A 16184-nucleotide genomic window follows, 5' to 3' on the forward strand; every position below is an offset into this window, starting at 1 on the left:
TTTCTGATGTTTAACAACTGTTAACACCAATGTACCTTCATATTTCACCTTGCTAGGACCCGCGAGGAGTCTCTGCGATAATATAAAGGAAATACTAAGTGATTAAGTTAGAAAACCAAACAAAGTTTCCTCCCTAACTGTGATGACTAATGTGCTGCCTGTTTGCCCTCTCTTCCATCTTGATTACATAATCCCCAGATTAATTAGCTGTGTGTTTCAGTCACTTCCTGTGGCGCGACCCTCAAATCGGCTCCCTCCGCAATCTGGCCTATCGACTTACAGGGTGCCAGAGCTTTTTCTTTGAAGGCCGCCTCAGCTTCAGAGGCAAAAGAACTCTCTGATCTGACGGCTAAAGGAAAGGGCCCCTGCAGTGTGCCATTACAGTCTGATAAAAAACCTAGAAAAACAACATTTGGGTAACACACACACTCACAGGGACAAAAAAAATTAAGAATAATTTGGTTGTGAAAACAAGAGGCGGTATGGAACAATGACAATCTGGCTCCTTTGGTAATTTCCTGTCGGCGTTCATTCGTGTGATGTGGTCGTGACTGTTCTGCCGGGATCAATCAAACCTGTGAGCAGATGGCATTGCACTCCTCTGGCAGACTGGGGATTGTCGGTGTTTTTTTAGAGGCGGTAATTGGCCCGCTATGTCACGGACCGGAGCATGCTAACAGCCACTGCCATCGCCGCCGTGCAGCGACAACACGTGTCGTTCTGCTTTGTACGGCTCATAACGTGGTGTCTGTACTACGGGCTCCATTTCATATCAACTCAAAGTTGTGTTAAACGTTCCTATGATTAACAAACTATGATGACAGCCTAGTTCAGCGAGGAAAAAACACATTTCTGTGAGAAATGCAACATTAACTTTGGCACTCTCATTAATCTTCCAAGCCACAACTGTGTTACCCACCAAAAGCACCCCCTACAGGCGTCCTGGAGACCCCAACGAGTCAAACATATCACATACTGGATCTGAAACTGTGCTGTATTTGCTAACAGGGTTTGCATTTAGGTGAGGAAAGTTTATGTGGATAAATGGAACCGTGTGTGGGAGACTCAGCAAGCTGTATAAAAGAGAAGCAGGGTAATTGCATGTGTGCTGCATGAGTCTGTGTGTGTGTGTGTGTGTGGCTGAGACTCTGGGCACTTCAAAGCTTTGATGTTGGAGCTCCTAAATGAGGGCCACCAGAGGTCCAGACTAATGGGACATCATGGGGAGATTAGAGGCCAAGTGTAGCAGGCTGACAACACGGCATTATGTATAAATGTGTATGTGACAGAGAAAGCGAGCGACGACGTGAGTTTGCGCGCGTGTGTGTATTCTTTTTGCAATTAAAAGTAAAAGTTTGTAAGTCTAAGGCAGATTTGAGGGGACAAGAAGTATTAAGTTGTCGCAGGAGTGTCAATAATGCTGAGAGAACATCAAACATTTCTTTTCTTTTCACACAAATATGTCAGGGTAAGAAAATCAGCTTTTTCTTCAGTATGGTATAAATCCTTTATTAAATAATCATAACAATAATTATAATAACAATCATAAAAAGAGCATTTCTGTACAAAGAACCCCTTTAAAACAACAACAACAGCAGTCCGAGCAGTGCGAAATAGGGGGTCCTGTCCTTTTAGCGTTTGTTTGGTCCTCCCAGGCAGAAGGGGGCGCTGTGACTGTCACTGTCACTGTCAATGTCAAATTACTGTATCTGATACTGGCTCCAAAGGCAAGCTGGATCCCCGAGGCTCCAAGGCACTTTGAAAAGAGTCAGTGGGGTCCAGAGATGAGGGCCTCAGAGGAGAGGGAGTGTGTGTGTGTGTGTGTGTGTGTGTGTGTGTGTGTGTGTATGATAAGGGTAAATGGGATGAAATGTTGAGCGCTTGTGTGTGAATTGAATCCATAGCATTTATGTTCTCCGTGGGCTCAAATATATTCAGTGTTCCCTTCATTTTTAGGTCTGAGTGTCTCTCAGTGTGTGTGTGTGTGTGTGTGTGTGTGTGTGTGTGTGTGTGTGTTCACGTTCTGTATACACATCTGTATATACAAGTGAAGCAATGTGTGCATGTGCATGGGAGGGAGACTTTTCGTCTCACCCTCCCTCTCCTTCTCATGGCTTATGAGTCCATTCAGAGCGTGCAACACGAGAGCCTTTCTGATTGGTTCTAAACCATCCCGAAGAATGCCCGCCTTGCTGTGCGAGAGCCGACATAAAGAAAAAGAAACAAAAGCAACTTCAGAATAAAACATAATTTGAGGTGGGGGTGCTGTGATGTGTGTGTGTGTGTGTGTGTGAGTTGGGGGGAGTAGGTCCTTTAAATCATGGCTTTTGAGGTCCACATGTAAAAAGAGAGGGATGGATACCTCCTCTCTTGTCTTGGTGTCGCCTCAATGTTCCTTTTTTTTAACATTTCCGTCAACAGTTCGCTTTTAAGGCTTGTTGTGCGTCCGTGCGCACAGTCAGTCGATTGAGAAGATTCTGTTTCTGGCTGTGCGTTTCTTCTTGATCCCATTTGTTTTCTGTTCTCGCTGAAACACGTTGCCCCCTGTGAGAGGGGGAGGCAGGGGATCGTAGTGCTCTGTCAGTCACAGTCTCTCTCTCTTTGTTTCTCCTTCTTCTTCAGTGGTTTTCAGTCTCTGCTTTCCAGCAATCCATAGGTTGCACCGACCAAAGCTCCTTGACCTTCCGCCATTAACCACAATGTAAACATGACCTTCTCCTTGACAGGAACCAGTAACAACAGTCTCCGACAACTAAATCTAACAATAACTCTCTCCGTTGTTAAAAGAACGTGGTAAAATGCCCCCCTCCCCGCCTCTACACACACATACACTTTCTGTGCCTCTTTTTTTCTACTTATCTGCCATCACAGACTGGCAATAGGCCAGAACGCAAACATTAAACAGAAAGAGAGTGACCAAGCAGGAAAGACAAACCCGATGGGCGTCGGTGACTAAAAATACCACAGACTGTCAGGAACTAAGAGGATAACTGAGGCTGATAGGTAGCAGAGTCTACGACGGAACAAAAAAAGCCAACGGGCCACACAAAGGAGCTAAGTTCTAGGCCACTGTGTTCACATGTGATCAAAAAAGACGCGTCCTAAGCACGTTCCTAACCTACCACCTTTCCAACACAATGTGTCTGACTCAGTATGTGTAGCTTACGGTATCCAGTTTCAAAACTAGACCTCTTACAAACCTACGATGCATTTATAAACACTTCTCTTTTGGTGGAGCACGAATCTGTAGTTGATATGTGTAGATATTTATTTTTGAGGCCTAACATCCCCGCAGTAGAACAATCCATCTGGGGAACCCCACTCTGTCTCTCATTGGTTCTTTCGCCACAAAAAATACCAACACCGGACTGTGCCATGTTTTTCCAAGCAGGAAAAAAAGTTCTCGTTTGAGCTAAAAAGTGGCTTTCTCATTGTTCATGTGTCCAGGCATCTGCACCGCTGAGAAAGTATACTGACACTAAAGTGAACTGGAGGAAATGAAGAAAATAGTGAGAGGTTTTCACGAAATGGCTGCGTCTCGCGCTCTCGTTCCGTGTCCTTCTGTGTTCCCTCTCTCGACCTCCTCACGCCTCGGTGCAGCAGCGCTGTTGGTTCAGCTTGACCTTGTGCTTGAGGCCGTCGTACAGCTCGAAGTTGTAGTTCTCCAGGGTGGTGGACGAACGGGACGACAGGCCGCTGTAGGAGCAGGTGCAGTACAGGAGGAGGCCGGCGCAGACGGCCCCGAGCAGGACGCCCAGGGAGCTCATGACGATGATGGTGACCAGGATGGGGTCCAGGGTGTACAGCCACGAGTTGTCCTTCTCGGACACGCGGGTCACTGGAGGCTCGGATGACGGGGATGCTGTGTTGTATTCAGGGAACTGCTGAACTGTGACAGGAAGGGAAGGAGTGAGGAAAGCGTAAAAGTTAATTTAACAGAACTGAATTAACTAAAGAAAAGTCTTTAGTCTAAATGTGTTGTTGTAAGTGGGAGATCATACAAATCTAAAAGACTAAAAGAAATATATTCAGAAGGGAGCGTTTGATACTGAAATAGCCTGCCTCTACTGATCAAAAGGTATTACGGAGAGTTCCTTGTGCCTTACCTCCCCCTAGCGGGTCTCTGCCACTGGAAAGCCGTCCATCTCCAAATTCAGTGGGTCTCTTACCTGTCAGAGAGAAGCACAGGAAACGTGGCCTTTAGGCATCATTCAAATTCTACACATAGCTATTGTAACACAGAGGCTCATCTTCCATTCACAGATTCCAATCAGGTTGTAACATATTTGGTACTTTTGTCTGACTTTCTTCACTTGGCTGTTTCTGGTTCCAATTAAATATCTTTTGCAATGCTGACAATTGGCAATAACAGGTGGCACTGGCAGGAAAATATTCAATTATTACTCATGCGTGCTCATTTTGATGATTCAGAGATTTGGCGTCCACATACACACACATACGTCTTGGAATAATAGAAAAATATGACTTTATTAATAGAGAAAGATCATTATGATACATTCCTGTCAAACACACAGTCATCACATAACATACTGATGGTATAAGACTGTTCATTCCGTGTGAATAAAGATGCAAACATGTCATCATCAAATAATTAACAGCAACCATCATTATCACCATTAAAATCATTGACACTATTATAGTCAAGTTTAAGAGTGGTGTATAAGATGATCAACAACAAAAAAAAAAAAAACTAATGGCAACAAATGTCATCATTTAAGTAGTGCTTGTGTCTCCTCGCTTTCCATTCTGTGAATCTCAGGGCACTGCCAGACGCTGCGAACTGAACATTGGTATGTATGTCTGTGAGTGTCTGAATTGGAAGATTACAAGTGTGGTAAAACTAGCAATGGCTGCGGCACTTTAGTCGAGCCCGATAGCTCAAGTGTACTTATACTTTAGATGACTTTTCTTTTTACTTTTTGTGTGTGTGTGGGGGGGCATTTGTGTCTATGTGCATGAATGTGTGTTTTCGCTTGCTGCTCTTGGCAAGCACACAGGAGTGGGAGTAACTGCTTGGCAAGGCACACGTCTAGATTCGGAGGTCTTTGATGGCCAATGGCGTTATTAATACTGTTTCCAGGGCAACTGAAATTGGCAGCGGATTGGGCGACGGAGGCGCGGTAGATGGGAGGGAAAAGTGCTTACCGCAGCCTTAATAAATGTTATCCGTCCATTAACTAATTACTACTATTAGGGGCTTGGAGTGTAACGGTCTTGAGATGGACCAAGTAGGGTGTCCAATCCCTCCTCGCCAAGTTGATTTAAAAGCACATAGCGAGAGCGTGCCAAAAAACACCTTTTTTCACTCTGGAGGGAAAAGTTTAGCCTCTAAATTGTGGCGACAAATCGAGGTGCATTCTGCTGAGCTGTGGGCTAGTAGGTGATGGATTTTCGCTGGTGTGACAGATCACGCAAGCAGAGCCATTAAGCCACAGAGTGAAGACCTCAATTTCATTCAATCCAGGGTGCTAAACTGAGCTTGTGTCAAATCTCACCACCTCTGTTCCGACTGATGAGAGAGAAATTGGTGCCGATTTGTCTTTCTCAGTCAGAATTTTGAGAAATTTCGCAAATAAAATAGGCTTGTAGATCCCAGATATGTTAAATATTAGCAAGGAGTGCATTAGCTATGTCTTATATTATGTTAACAGCCATTTATGGCGTCTTATGGCACGACAAGAGGAACCATCAATAACTAGAGTTCTGCTCTGGTTTTCATAATGTCTTGGATCCCTCTCAAGGGTACACATATACAGCAAAGCACTGCACTTATGGCTTCCAGATGGTCCAGCGGCATTGTGGGATTTGTAGGAGCATAAATCAAGAGAGAAGTGGTGATGGCAGACAGCTGTGTCTATTTACAACCCTAAAAACAACAAGCACATATTCCCACTGAAAACACAACAAGGCTTGGCTCAGCGTGGCTTTCATCTGGGCAGCTCAAAGACATGGGGAACAATGGGAGTGGGTGGTATGAAGCATAAATGGGAGTGGAACAACGTGCTTTATTACGCCAGAGAATCAAGATGAAACACTAAGCACTGAAGACGGCTGCATCCATCACTGACTGATGCCTTTATCAGGAGAAGACACGACGTTCAATCAAACGAGCTGGTTATCTCCATTTGTGATGCAGGACTTAAAGTATGATGGATTTGCATTCCTTTGTTTTTAAATGTGCACATGCTCTGTTGAAAAAGACAATGGAGGGATTTTTTCCTCCTCCGTTACAACACCCTCACTATTGGTACAACTCATATCACAGCTATCTCGTGTTGTTATTACAGAGATACCAAGAGCTTTATTTTCTGGGGCTTGCCAGATCATTTCCACAGCTAGCACGTTGAATGCCTCTCAGCCTAACAGTTTTCCTCGTCTCCCTCTCAGCACTGCAGAGCTCCTCGTGTCTCTGGGGTCTTGTTTTAGCCTGTGGTTTGGCAGGTCTGGCTGGCTCTCGCAGCCGAAACAGCTCGACCCCCTCCATTTCCCAGCCCACACATGTCTGTGTGTATGTCCATGCTGGGGTCATTTCAGGAGGACTGCTGGGGTTATGAGGAGCCAGACGGCACTCAATGGTCCGAAACAAGCTGTTCAGATAAATAACTTACTCAGACTTAAGTCCTCTCATCAGGAGCAGCATAGTGTGAAAATGTCAACAACAAACTCCTTAACGGAACAAAGAAGAAAACAGCAACCAAAGCTACATCCATTGGAGACAGAGAGAGAGAGAGCACAGTGTTTCTTTGCAAATTTCCAGCTTGGCAGTCGAGGACAATGTCCGTGTCATCATCACCCTTGCAACTGTAAACTAAATGAGGGAGGGGTTTCGTCGAGTGGATGTTCTGTCAATCTTGCAGCATCATGACACGCGCTGCCACTGACATCACGAGTTGGCGTCCTGCTCTGCCAAACACAACGCAGCTAAGTGTTTCTTTTCAGCAGAGGGTACGGTGGCGGTCCCGGCTGTCCAGCCTCACTGTCAGGACTGGCTCCACCCCTGGGGCGGCCATACTGGAGGACCAGTTAGAATACTGGAAGCACTGCGAGGAGCTGTGATAGGCCACTGACAGCTGGCTCTTCTTGGTGGCCAGGTGTTGTCGGCAGCAACAGAGGGCTCTGACCAAGATGGCCACCGCCAGGAGAAGGAGGGCGCCCCCGGCGGCCATAATGTAATACCAGTGGATGGGCAAGGGAGGCACAGGAACGCCTCCCCCTGGTGGAGAGATACAGAGTAATTGGCCAGCGGGAAAAGAGGAGTGGCACTTGTTTATTTTCTACATTTAATTCTCTATTTTTTATCCCTATTGGTCTTCATCATACGAACAGCAGGCGTGCACCTCATATGAGCATGCACAAGCATGCCAGTTGCAAAAAAATGAAATAAATCTCCAAGGCCCAAAAAAATACAAAAAATAAAATGCATCCATTTCTCTCATGTAGCTTGGGTTGCAGTTTGAGGACAAGTTTTCACACCAAGATCATCCAAAGATTTGGTTTGAAATCTGTCCAATGGTTGATCCAATCAAATGCAATGCAGGAGAATTTTTTCAGCGCTCCAATGAAATGACTTGGTGTGAAACAAAAGCCAAAATAATTCGTTTTATAAAAGCACCCACACACATTGAATCACGGAGCTTCCTTTTCCTGTTTCGCACTGGCACAGGAAGTCACAAACAGCCCCCTGATAAAGTCTCCATGCAAGATCAGTTGGACACCACATGGGAATCCAATGTTCCAGAGCTCTCTCTGAGCTGATATTGGATTGGGATTTATTATTAAGATGGCTTGAGTTGGTAGATTTGTTTTGAGTACATAATTTATCCTGTTCTCTGTTCTCGGTTTTTCATTTTCCTTTTTCTCATGCATCAGCCTCCTGGCCGGTCCTCTCCTCCTCAAGCCAAGCTCTGTCTCCTTGGAGACTATCTCCACAGATCCTCTACACTGCTGCCCCTGGCTTGAACCCCCTTCTCAAATTCTTGGTAAGAACCAACTAATCACCTTCCAAGAAGCCTCTACTCGGCTATCCAAGTCTGCTTTGCGAAAACGAACCCCTGAAGACGTTGACAAACTAAAAAATAAAACCCACATGTACCATCCACACTTGATGTGGAGAGTTGTAAGGCAGAGAGAAATGTCAAATTGAACTAGGGAAAGTGAAGCAGAGCTGAATACATCCTGATTTTTGGACCGTGTCACATAATTACAGAGAGAAATGGTGCGTGCTCCTGCTACTTCACACTGCACACACTCATTAGACAGAGCTGAGTTAGGGAGAGGAGAGTGAGACACCCATGCTTGCCGCTGCTCAGTCACTCTATCTGATTGCTTTTCACTGGGGACACTGGTGCATGTGTGTGTGTGTGTGTGTGTGGTGATATTAATGTGTGTGTTTGTGCATGTTTGTCAAGGGTTAGAGACTCTGTGTGTGTGTGTGTGTGTGTGTGTGTGTGTGAGTGAAGGCAGAGGAGTAGAAAAGCCAGAGAAGTGCACACACATCACATTCACACTGAAACGGACAAGCTCTTATCTTACTGGAAGACATTATGAGGTGCCAAAACACTAACATCAATCTCATAGAGTCCCCCAGGATGCTCTAAATATTTTTCATGAGGCAGACAGTTATTTAAAACCCTTCAGGCTGCGTCAGGCAGGCTAGAGCTGAGAATATGTGGCTCTTCTCAAATATAATATGAGGTGCGTTTGATTTAGCTTGCCTTGCACGCAGAGTTTGCTCTTTTGAGACTAATCCTTTGTTTCCACTGAGACTGACAAGGTAAAAGTAATGCACAACAACACATTATTGAAATCATCTATTTCCCAACTTGGCAGGGAAATTTGGTATTTGCAAATTTAAAAATTTAGATTTTAGCAAAGGGATTTAGTATTTGTTTGGTGATCCTACCAAACCGTTTTAAAAATGAAGTGCACTTTTATTAATCTGGGATCACACAGCTGCAGTGTTGTCAGTGAAGGACTGGTTTGGGCTGATTGCTTAGTGTTTAACACTTTAAACTGCCACCAAGCAAAAAACCCCAGGCTAGTGCATACCAAGGGACAGGAAGCAAGACCAGAGAGGAAGTGACATCATACCAAATTCAAACTCACCTGGATTTTCAGGAGAGAACGCTGAAAAGGGTTCTGCGAGGACAGAGAAAGAGCCAGGCAGACATAGAGACAGGAGGAGGGAGAGAGAGACGGAGAGCTGCTAGATAACTTTAAATACGAGGGAAAAGTCAGCCAAATGTCACACAAATGTCACAAGACTATCAAACTCCTCCCGAGGAAATTTAAGTTAATTCCTCAGATAACTCACATGAATTATGGCATTTGCTCGGCTCCTTTGCAAGAATGCAATTTCAAACAGGGTACATTGTGTGAGTTGGGAATTTGAGATGGGCTGCGCTCTACGTGCATGTGTGTGTGTGTGTGTGTGTCTGTGTTCGCAAAGTTCACGCATTTCAAGTTGTTTATCTGTGGAGTCCAGTTAAACTGGAGCGGGCAGGGGGGCTTTTGGCTCACTGCAAATGCACAGAGCAGAGCCTTCACTTTGATTGCCTGGAATGCAAACACAAAGAACTGATGTGTGTGTCTCTGTGTGTGTGTGTGTGTGTGTGTGTGTGTGTGTGTGTGTGTGTCAGGGGGAGGCTGAGAGAGAAATAAAGAGGGAAACTGACTTGGGAACTGGCGCCTTTTGGCCGGAATGCCAACGTACTGTGAAAAACTCTACTGCGTTGGGTGATAAGCAACATCCCAGAATGCTCTGGGAGTGACGAAGGAGTGGAGGGAATGGAGGAAGGAGGAAACGCAGCAGCGTGGAGGCAGGCAGGGGCCGGGCTGTCATCTTTGCCTTTCAAGCTGCTGTGCTGCTTAGCCTCTCTCAAGGCTCTCGTGACACACACACTCGCACAGAAATGACTGACTTACACAAACAGGCAAAAACACACAAAAACAGAAGTGTTTGCCACAAGCTAAACACACACACACACACACACACACACACTTTCCCTCAAGTACACTATGCCTGCTCCCCACTGTGGTCCAACTCCAAAGCACACTGGACGTCAGTCAGAAGTGATGACGGCAGGTTTTTGGCTCCGAACCCCCGGCTCGGTCTCTGATCTGTTTAAGACCCTCTCCAAAGCCCCTGCTCGGGCCAGATTAAGGAGGCTATGCTGGCGCTCGGCTCACACCAGGCACCCAGAAACTTGCTTGGGAAACAGCCTGTCTAGTAATTCCCTTTGACAGCTCGGGAAAAGCTCTGTTTACAAATACGACAGAGGAGTGAGCGCAAGAGAGATAGAGGGAGAGCAGAGAAAGAGAAGAAGAGAAATCTAATGAAACATAGATTAGCATCGCTGGGGCCCACGGGGCGTTTATGGCCTAGTTTTCCTATTCTTCTTTTCTTTTCTTTTTTCTTTTGGTGGAGGAATAAACGCTGTCCCTCCCTCTCCTTCCTGCTTTCATCTCTGTATTCTTTGGGCTCTTTGGAAGAGAGGCTGTCTCTGAATCGGGGATGGGAGTGTGAGGGAGTAGAGGGAGCGGTGGCGGGGTTTATCACCTCACGTGTGTCACTGCTCAAGGACCTTAAGGCCAATAGTGGAGGGGATGAAGGGGGACTGGCGGATTGATGGAGGGTGAGATGATGGGGCGCTAGAGATAGAGTTGCACGGGTGCGAGGAAGTGTGTGTGCTTGGGTGTAACTTACGTGTGCACTCTTTGAGAGGGGTGCTCGAGCTCATGTGGATGTTGTCGATCCAGATGTGTCCTCTGGTGCCGTGCGCAAAGAAACCCTCCATCACAACCTAGCGCAGCCAAAACAGGGGAGGGGGAGGAAGAGGAGGTAAAAGTTGGAAAAAAAAAACAAGGAGGAAGAGGAAGACACGGGGGAGCATGGGGGTGGAGGTTTATTGAGATTGGGGACAAGTGGGAGGATGAGGAGGAGGAGAAAGAGGATAAAAACTTAATACGGAGCCTGTGATTTCAAAGTTGCACTCAACACTTGCAATCATCCGCCCCTACTCTGCAAGCTTCAGCTTACTTTTTCATGAGAACGTTAACTGCTTGTGATGCCTCTGACAAATGCACAGAGATCCCCACAACAGTCACACAGCCAGTAGAGACAATACGGCTTACTTTAGCTCCTTTTGAAGTCAAGCCTGGCCTAAGGTGGCAGAGGGGTTAAAACTGATGCTCTGAGAGGAATGTATCTGTCTCCAACCAAGCCTGATAAAGACATTAAAGATGTGTTTCTCTTTCTGGGGAGACATATAATAAAGGATCTGACCCAGATACCTATTTATCAAGCAGACTTTAATATAGCTCACTGATATTGGCCACAAGTCTGATGCTTCTATAGCTTTGCTGTTATGACTTTTTCATACCATTCCAATTATTTTACCAACAAAAAGTAAATAAATAAATAAAATGCAGGTTTATTGCTACCTGGAAGTCTTTAGGGGAGCGAGGCAGAATGGTGCGGCCCTCCCTCCAGACGGGGCCCTGATCGTCTTTCAGCGTCCACAGGACGGCCTCCTCGTTGTGGGCGTCCCGCACCAGGACCTTCAGGTGGCCCTGGGCCTCCCCCCACAGCTGGTAGGAGAAGAGGAGGCAGAGGGGCCCGGAGTCGGCCGCCACCACAGGGCTCACCAGCCGGGCTTGTTGCTGCTCTGTCTTGAGGCTGGCGTCCATGTACAGATAGCTGTTGAGCTCTGGAGGGGAGATGTGATGAGATAAGATGAAACTAATCTGGATAAATTTGAGTAAAATGACACAATATGTACGGTCAGCATCACCAGTCACTGCACACTCTTTCAACTCTTTGATAAGTCGAGGAGCTCTTGAATCCAGATGTGCTGCGGCTGTACACACAAATGTTGGTGATTTCCGTGTTTGAGCTGTTTTTACTTAGGACTTATGAAACTCTCCCCAAAACCCAATTGGATAAACTCAGATACACAGAGGATCAAGAGAAAAGTACAGTCAGAGGATTTCACTGCAACAATATGCAACCAAGAAATGAGAAGGGCTTTGTTTTAACCTTGAGTTTGCTGGTGGCTGTAGACAAATGAAATTAAAAAAAAAAAAAAAAAAAAAGCCTGATTTAATGGGTTTTCATTTTAGCCCTTGAGGCCATGAAAAGTAGGAACTTTAAATCATTAATCATCACTGTTTTGCGCACACAGACAGACACATACAAACCCGTATGCACACATGTACAGCATGTGTTTTCACACAGTTACAGACAATTCCAACATGACTCTCAAACAAAAAAGAAACTAATCACCAGTTGGTAACAGGAACGGGATCACTGCCGCACAATAGTCACACGGAACAATAGGGATATGACAAGCATAAACACAGAAGAATGGGTCCAGTGAGAGCGTCATCCTTATATGGACTGCTACCAGAACTCCAGCCAGGACCCTCGGGGCCTATTTCTCTTCATTCGCTTCCAGGTAAATGACTTAAACAACGGAAAAGCCCAACAAAACGTACACCACTCCATTTGTTTACACCAGAGGATGTTTAGTTTGCAAATTGGACGCCGACATGAATTCCATTGTGAGAGAGTAAGACTGGTGAGCCTACAGTATTTAACAGTGCATGTGTGTGTGTGTGTGTGTGTGTGTGTGTGTGTGTGTGTGAGAGAGAGAAAGAGACTGCATGAGTATACCCATGTATGTGTGAGAGAGTGACTCAAAGAGGCATCTGGTGAAGAATTTCTTAAGTGGGCCCTGTGGGAAAATGTCCAGTATCAACAATCTGCAGATTAAATCACCTGCTTTATCATGAACAACTGTGTGTGTGTGTGTGTGTGTGTGTGTGTGTGTCAGAGCAACTGTGTGCCTCTCTGTATTACAGGCAAGGAAGAAGAGGTCTGAGGCAAATCAGGGAGCATCCAGGTATGTTTGTGCGAGTGTGTTTCCCTGCTCCGTCTGCTTTTTATCCAATGCACCTTACAGTAGCATCCAGTCGGGGGGTGTGTTTTTAGCGTAGCCATGCTCAAGTTATTGAGTGACTGGGTCGATAACCTTTCGCTGTGTGTGAGTGTGTGTGCGCGGCCTTCCCAGCAGATCCGACAAGCAGTATCTGGAGGGACAAATCTTCCTCCGCCTTGACAGCTCCCCTCTGCCCACCATACGCCCAGACTCGCCTGTGTGTGACACTTCAGACAGTGTGTGTGACAGTATGTCCCTTGGCCCTTCGAAGTCCTGGAATGAGTGTGTGTGTGTCTTTTGTGTGCTCTCCCCCTGCAACTGCATGTGTGTGTGTGCCAGCGAAACGTATTTGTGACTCTGCGAGGCGTTTTATCACTCATTCTAATGTGTGCACCAAAAAGCCTCTTCCATCGTCTCTGTCTCGTGTTGCGGCGCAGCGTCTCGCAGCGCAGCCCCCCCATTGTTGTGCCTCTTGTTTGCCAGACAGCTCATAATCGAGGCTGCCTCGCCATACGCAGCGAAACACACCATTATTAATCCATTTCACAGCGGTCTCCTGCAGCGAAAAGCAAACAAGGACTCAATCTATGAAGCCTAGTTAGCACGCTTTTACTAGCGGGGGTGTATTAAGCCAAATAATACATTAGATGGAGGCTAATTCCACCTCTGTGCCTAACTGCTGGTTTCATGACTGAGGTCAAGAGGTGAGGAGAGCATTGTTTCTGGGTCACATGAGAAAGGGGAATTCTATAGAGGATTAAACTGTGATTTGATAGCAGTGAAATAATGATCTCGTGTTGGCTGGGATTTCTGACCTTTGACATCTGCAGGAAAATCAAAGGCTGGCATGGCGTGTCAAAACGGCTGGAAATGATACTTCATACATGAAAGCCACAACCTGACTAATCCAAGCAGCCCTTTCCAATCGGCCCGCGATGAAAGACGCTGCTTTGAAGCCCTCTGTCAAAGACGGTTATGACCTCAATAGGTCACGCTTCAGGAAAACGCGAGAGCTGCTGCCCTGCCGAACATGACCCAGGTGACATCACAAATTTGACAAAAAAGGGGACATGCTGAACCTCTTGTTTAATTCTCTCCAGCTGGAGAGATGTTGAATCTTTCATGGAGACTTGCTCAAAACCAATGAATTTTAAAACAAGGTTGGGATAACAATCCCTTACCCTGCCTATGAAAAATTAGAAATAGTGCTTTAAACGAAAACCCTCCTTAAACCCAGCAGGAAACAGCTTCTATAGTTTTTAATAACATGCCAAAAGCTGCACTTTTGATCCGCGGGTATGTATAAAGGGAAAATGAATAATTATTTCGTCAAGGAGCGTCTAAGTAGATGGAAGTCTACACAGCATCATCTGGGATGTGCCTGAGGTAATGGAGGGGCAGTAACGGACGGCTGGGAATAGCTGCTCGTCTTTGGAGTCTCCTGCTCTGAACTTAATTGGGAGCTACTGGGTCTTAACCCCTTCCTGGCGAGACGTCGGGCGCTTTGACTCGCGGACGGCTGGCGTGTGTGGTGCCGTGTCGCATGCGAGGCTGTATGTGCCTGACGCGGTGCTGGTGTCTCTTCCCCCTCTGATTCCCTAAATTCATTTTCATTCTCAATCGCTTGGAAATAGCAACTGCTAAATTAGACTGGTTTCAATTTAAGGAATTATTTTAATCAAATTGAAAAAAGGCCTCAATGAAGACGCACAAGGAGAATGACTCCATTTAATTATAGAAAACAGTGTCTTGTCTAGACTCACTGAAGTTGATAAAATAAAATAAATGCATTTGTGCTTGTGCAATTTTCTGTGTCCAAATGAAATTCGCCTTGAAGCTGCATACATAAAAGCTCTGCAGTAAACGCATGCTGATACAGAAACCCACCAAAATAAACTGTGCAATGTCCGTAGAGCACCTGAGCTGCCAACTGCATTGTTTTGTAAAATCCTCCAGGCATAAATGTTAGACCACTTTTAATAAGTTTCAAAACATCCCCTGCAGGTCACTGTCCATCAGATGTTTCCTACACAGAGAAAAACGTAAGCTCCCCGAAGCATTCTGCTAACCAGACAGTGGCGGTGAGTCATGTAGGATCTGCACATGACTGATGAGTAGACTCACCGTGGCTGTGCAGGGACCAGTGGAGAGGGGCATTGGGGTCGTGTGTCCACCCACACAGGCCGTAGTCAAAGTCGCACACGCTGTCTGATGGAGGAGAGGTGGCTACTGCAGAGGTGGAGAGCAGCGAGGAAGGAAGAGACGGAGTAAAAGAGAGAGCCAAAGGGCACAAAGGCATGAGAAATCACAGTCATTTCAGATAAGGGAGCATTCACAGCTGCTCTACATAATGTCATACAGCCCATTCAAAGGCTTTCATCCTTGTTATTACAGCCTCCTAATAACACGATTAATCCACTATTTCTGTTGCTTTCATGTGAAATTCTTTGGTCTCACCTGTTGTCGTAATGGGGACGGTGGTGGTTTCAGAGTCAGAAGGCAGAGTTGGCGTGGCGGTGTCAGCCGGCGTGGTGATTTCTGCGGAAACAAACACAGCACAGCTCGGGTCAAGGGTGGCTGTACGAAACAATCCTGGCACCGCAGGTTACTGTATGGAGGACGCATTAATCACCCGCCGTTTGCTCGGGACATCATTTGTGTGTACGTTTTTCCTTCGGTGAGGGAGGGCCAGGAAATACAGATGTGAGAGGAAGTGATAAGCGACCGAGGCAGAAAGAACCAGAAAGTTACAAGGTGTTTTTGAGCTCCTTTGATAAAAGTGATTTAAACATCAAAGTAAGCTACTTACAATTATTTAGATGGATCTGATTTAACATCTTCAATACTTAAAGAAATAGTTTTGACATTTGACATCAGATGATGAAGACTTGTTGCCACTGTTGTGTCTACATCCTAAATATGAAGCTAGTCTGGAAGTCTGGAAAAAAACCACCATGTTTAAAACTCACTGATTTGCACATTACACCTTGTTTGATTCGACTCATACAAAAAGTATGAAAATTGTCTGGCACGTAACGCAAATGTACCACAAAGCAAACCAGTGTTTCCTCTGCGTTCCCCTTTTTTGCAGGAACACTTCAGGCTCACTTCAAAAGCACTGAGAGGACATTTTAAATCAAAAACTGAAAAGTTATTCTGCTGTTTTGAGTCATTTTTAACTATAACTCAGCAGATAATCAGCATGTCTCATTCGCCTGTATATTA

The 16184-nt window shown here is 45.7% G+C and overlaps 1 protein-coding gene across 5 annotated transcripts in view; it reads right to left on the reverse strand.

Annotated features, from left to right (window-relative positions):
* Window positions 1–1493: 1493 nt before the first annotated feature.
* The window catches only part of nrp2a (neuropilin 2a), a 62856-nt gene continuing 48165 nt past the window's right edge, over window positions 1494–16184 (reverse strand). For 2 of the 5 annotated variants that reach the window (XM_070855398.1, XM_070855396.1), the window contains exons 12-18: window positions 15417–15497; window positions 15084–15188; window positions 11464–11729; window positions 10727–10823; window positions 9127–9159; window positions 4107–4169; window positions 1494–3889 (exon numbers count right to left, since the gene is read on the reverse strand). In XM_070855398.1, coding sequence (XP_070711499.1) covers window positions 3585–3889; window positions 4107–4169; window positions 9127–9159; window positions 10727–10823; window positions 11464–11729; window positions 15084–15188; window positions 15417–15497 — 950 coding nt within the window. In that variant the 3' untranslated portion in view covers window positions 1494–3584. Of the gene's footprint in view, window positions 3890–4106; window positions 4170–6764; window positions 7235–9126; window positions 9160–10722; window positions 10824–11463; window positions 11730–15083; window positions 15189–15416; window positions 15498–16184 lie in introns of those variants that run through there. The other 3 variants (XM_070855397.1, XM_070855400.1, XM_070855399.1) reach the window with 3 other exon arrangements.

The sequence above is a fragment of the Pempheris klunzingeri genome, chromosome 24, assembly GCF_042242105.1.
Source record: "Pempheris klunzingeri isolate RE-2024b chromosome 24, fPemKlu1.hap1, whole genome shotgun sequence".
In the NCBI taxonomy this organism is placed as follows: Eukaryota; Metazoa; Chordata; class Actinopteri; order Acropomatiformes; family Pempheridae; genus Pempheris; species Pempheris klunzingeri.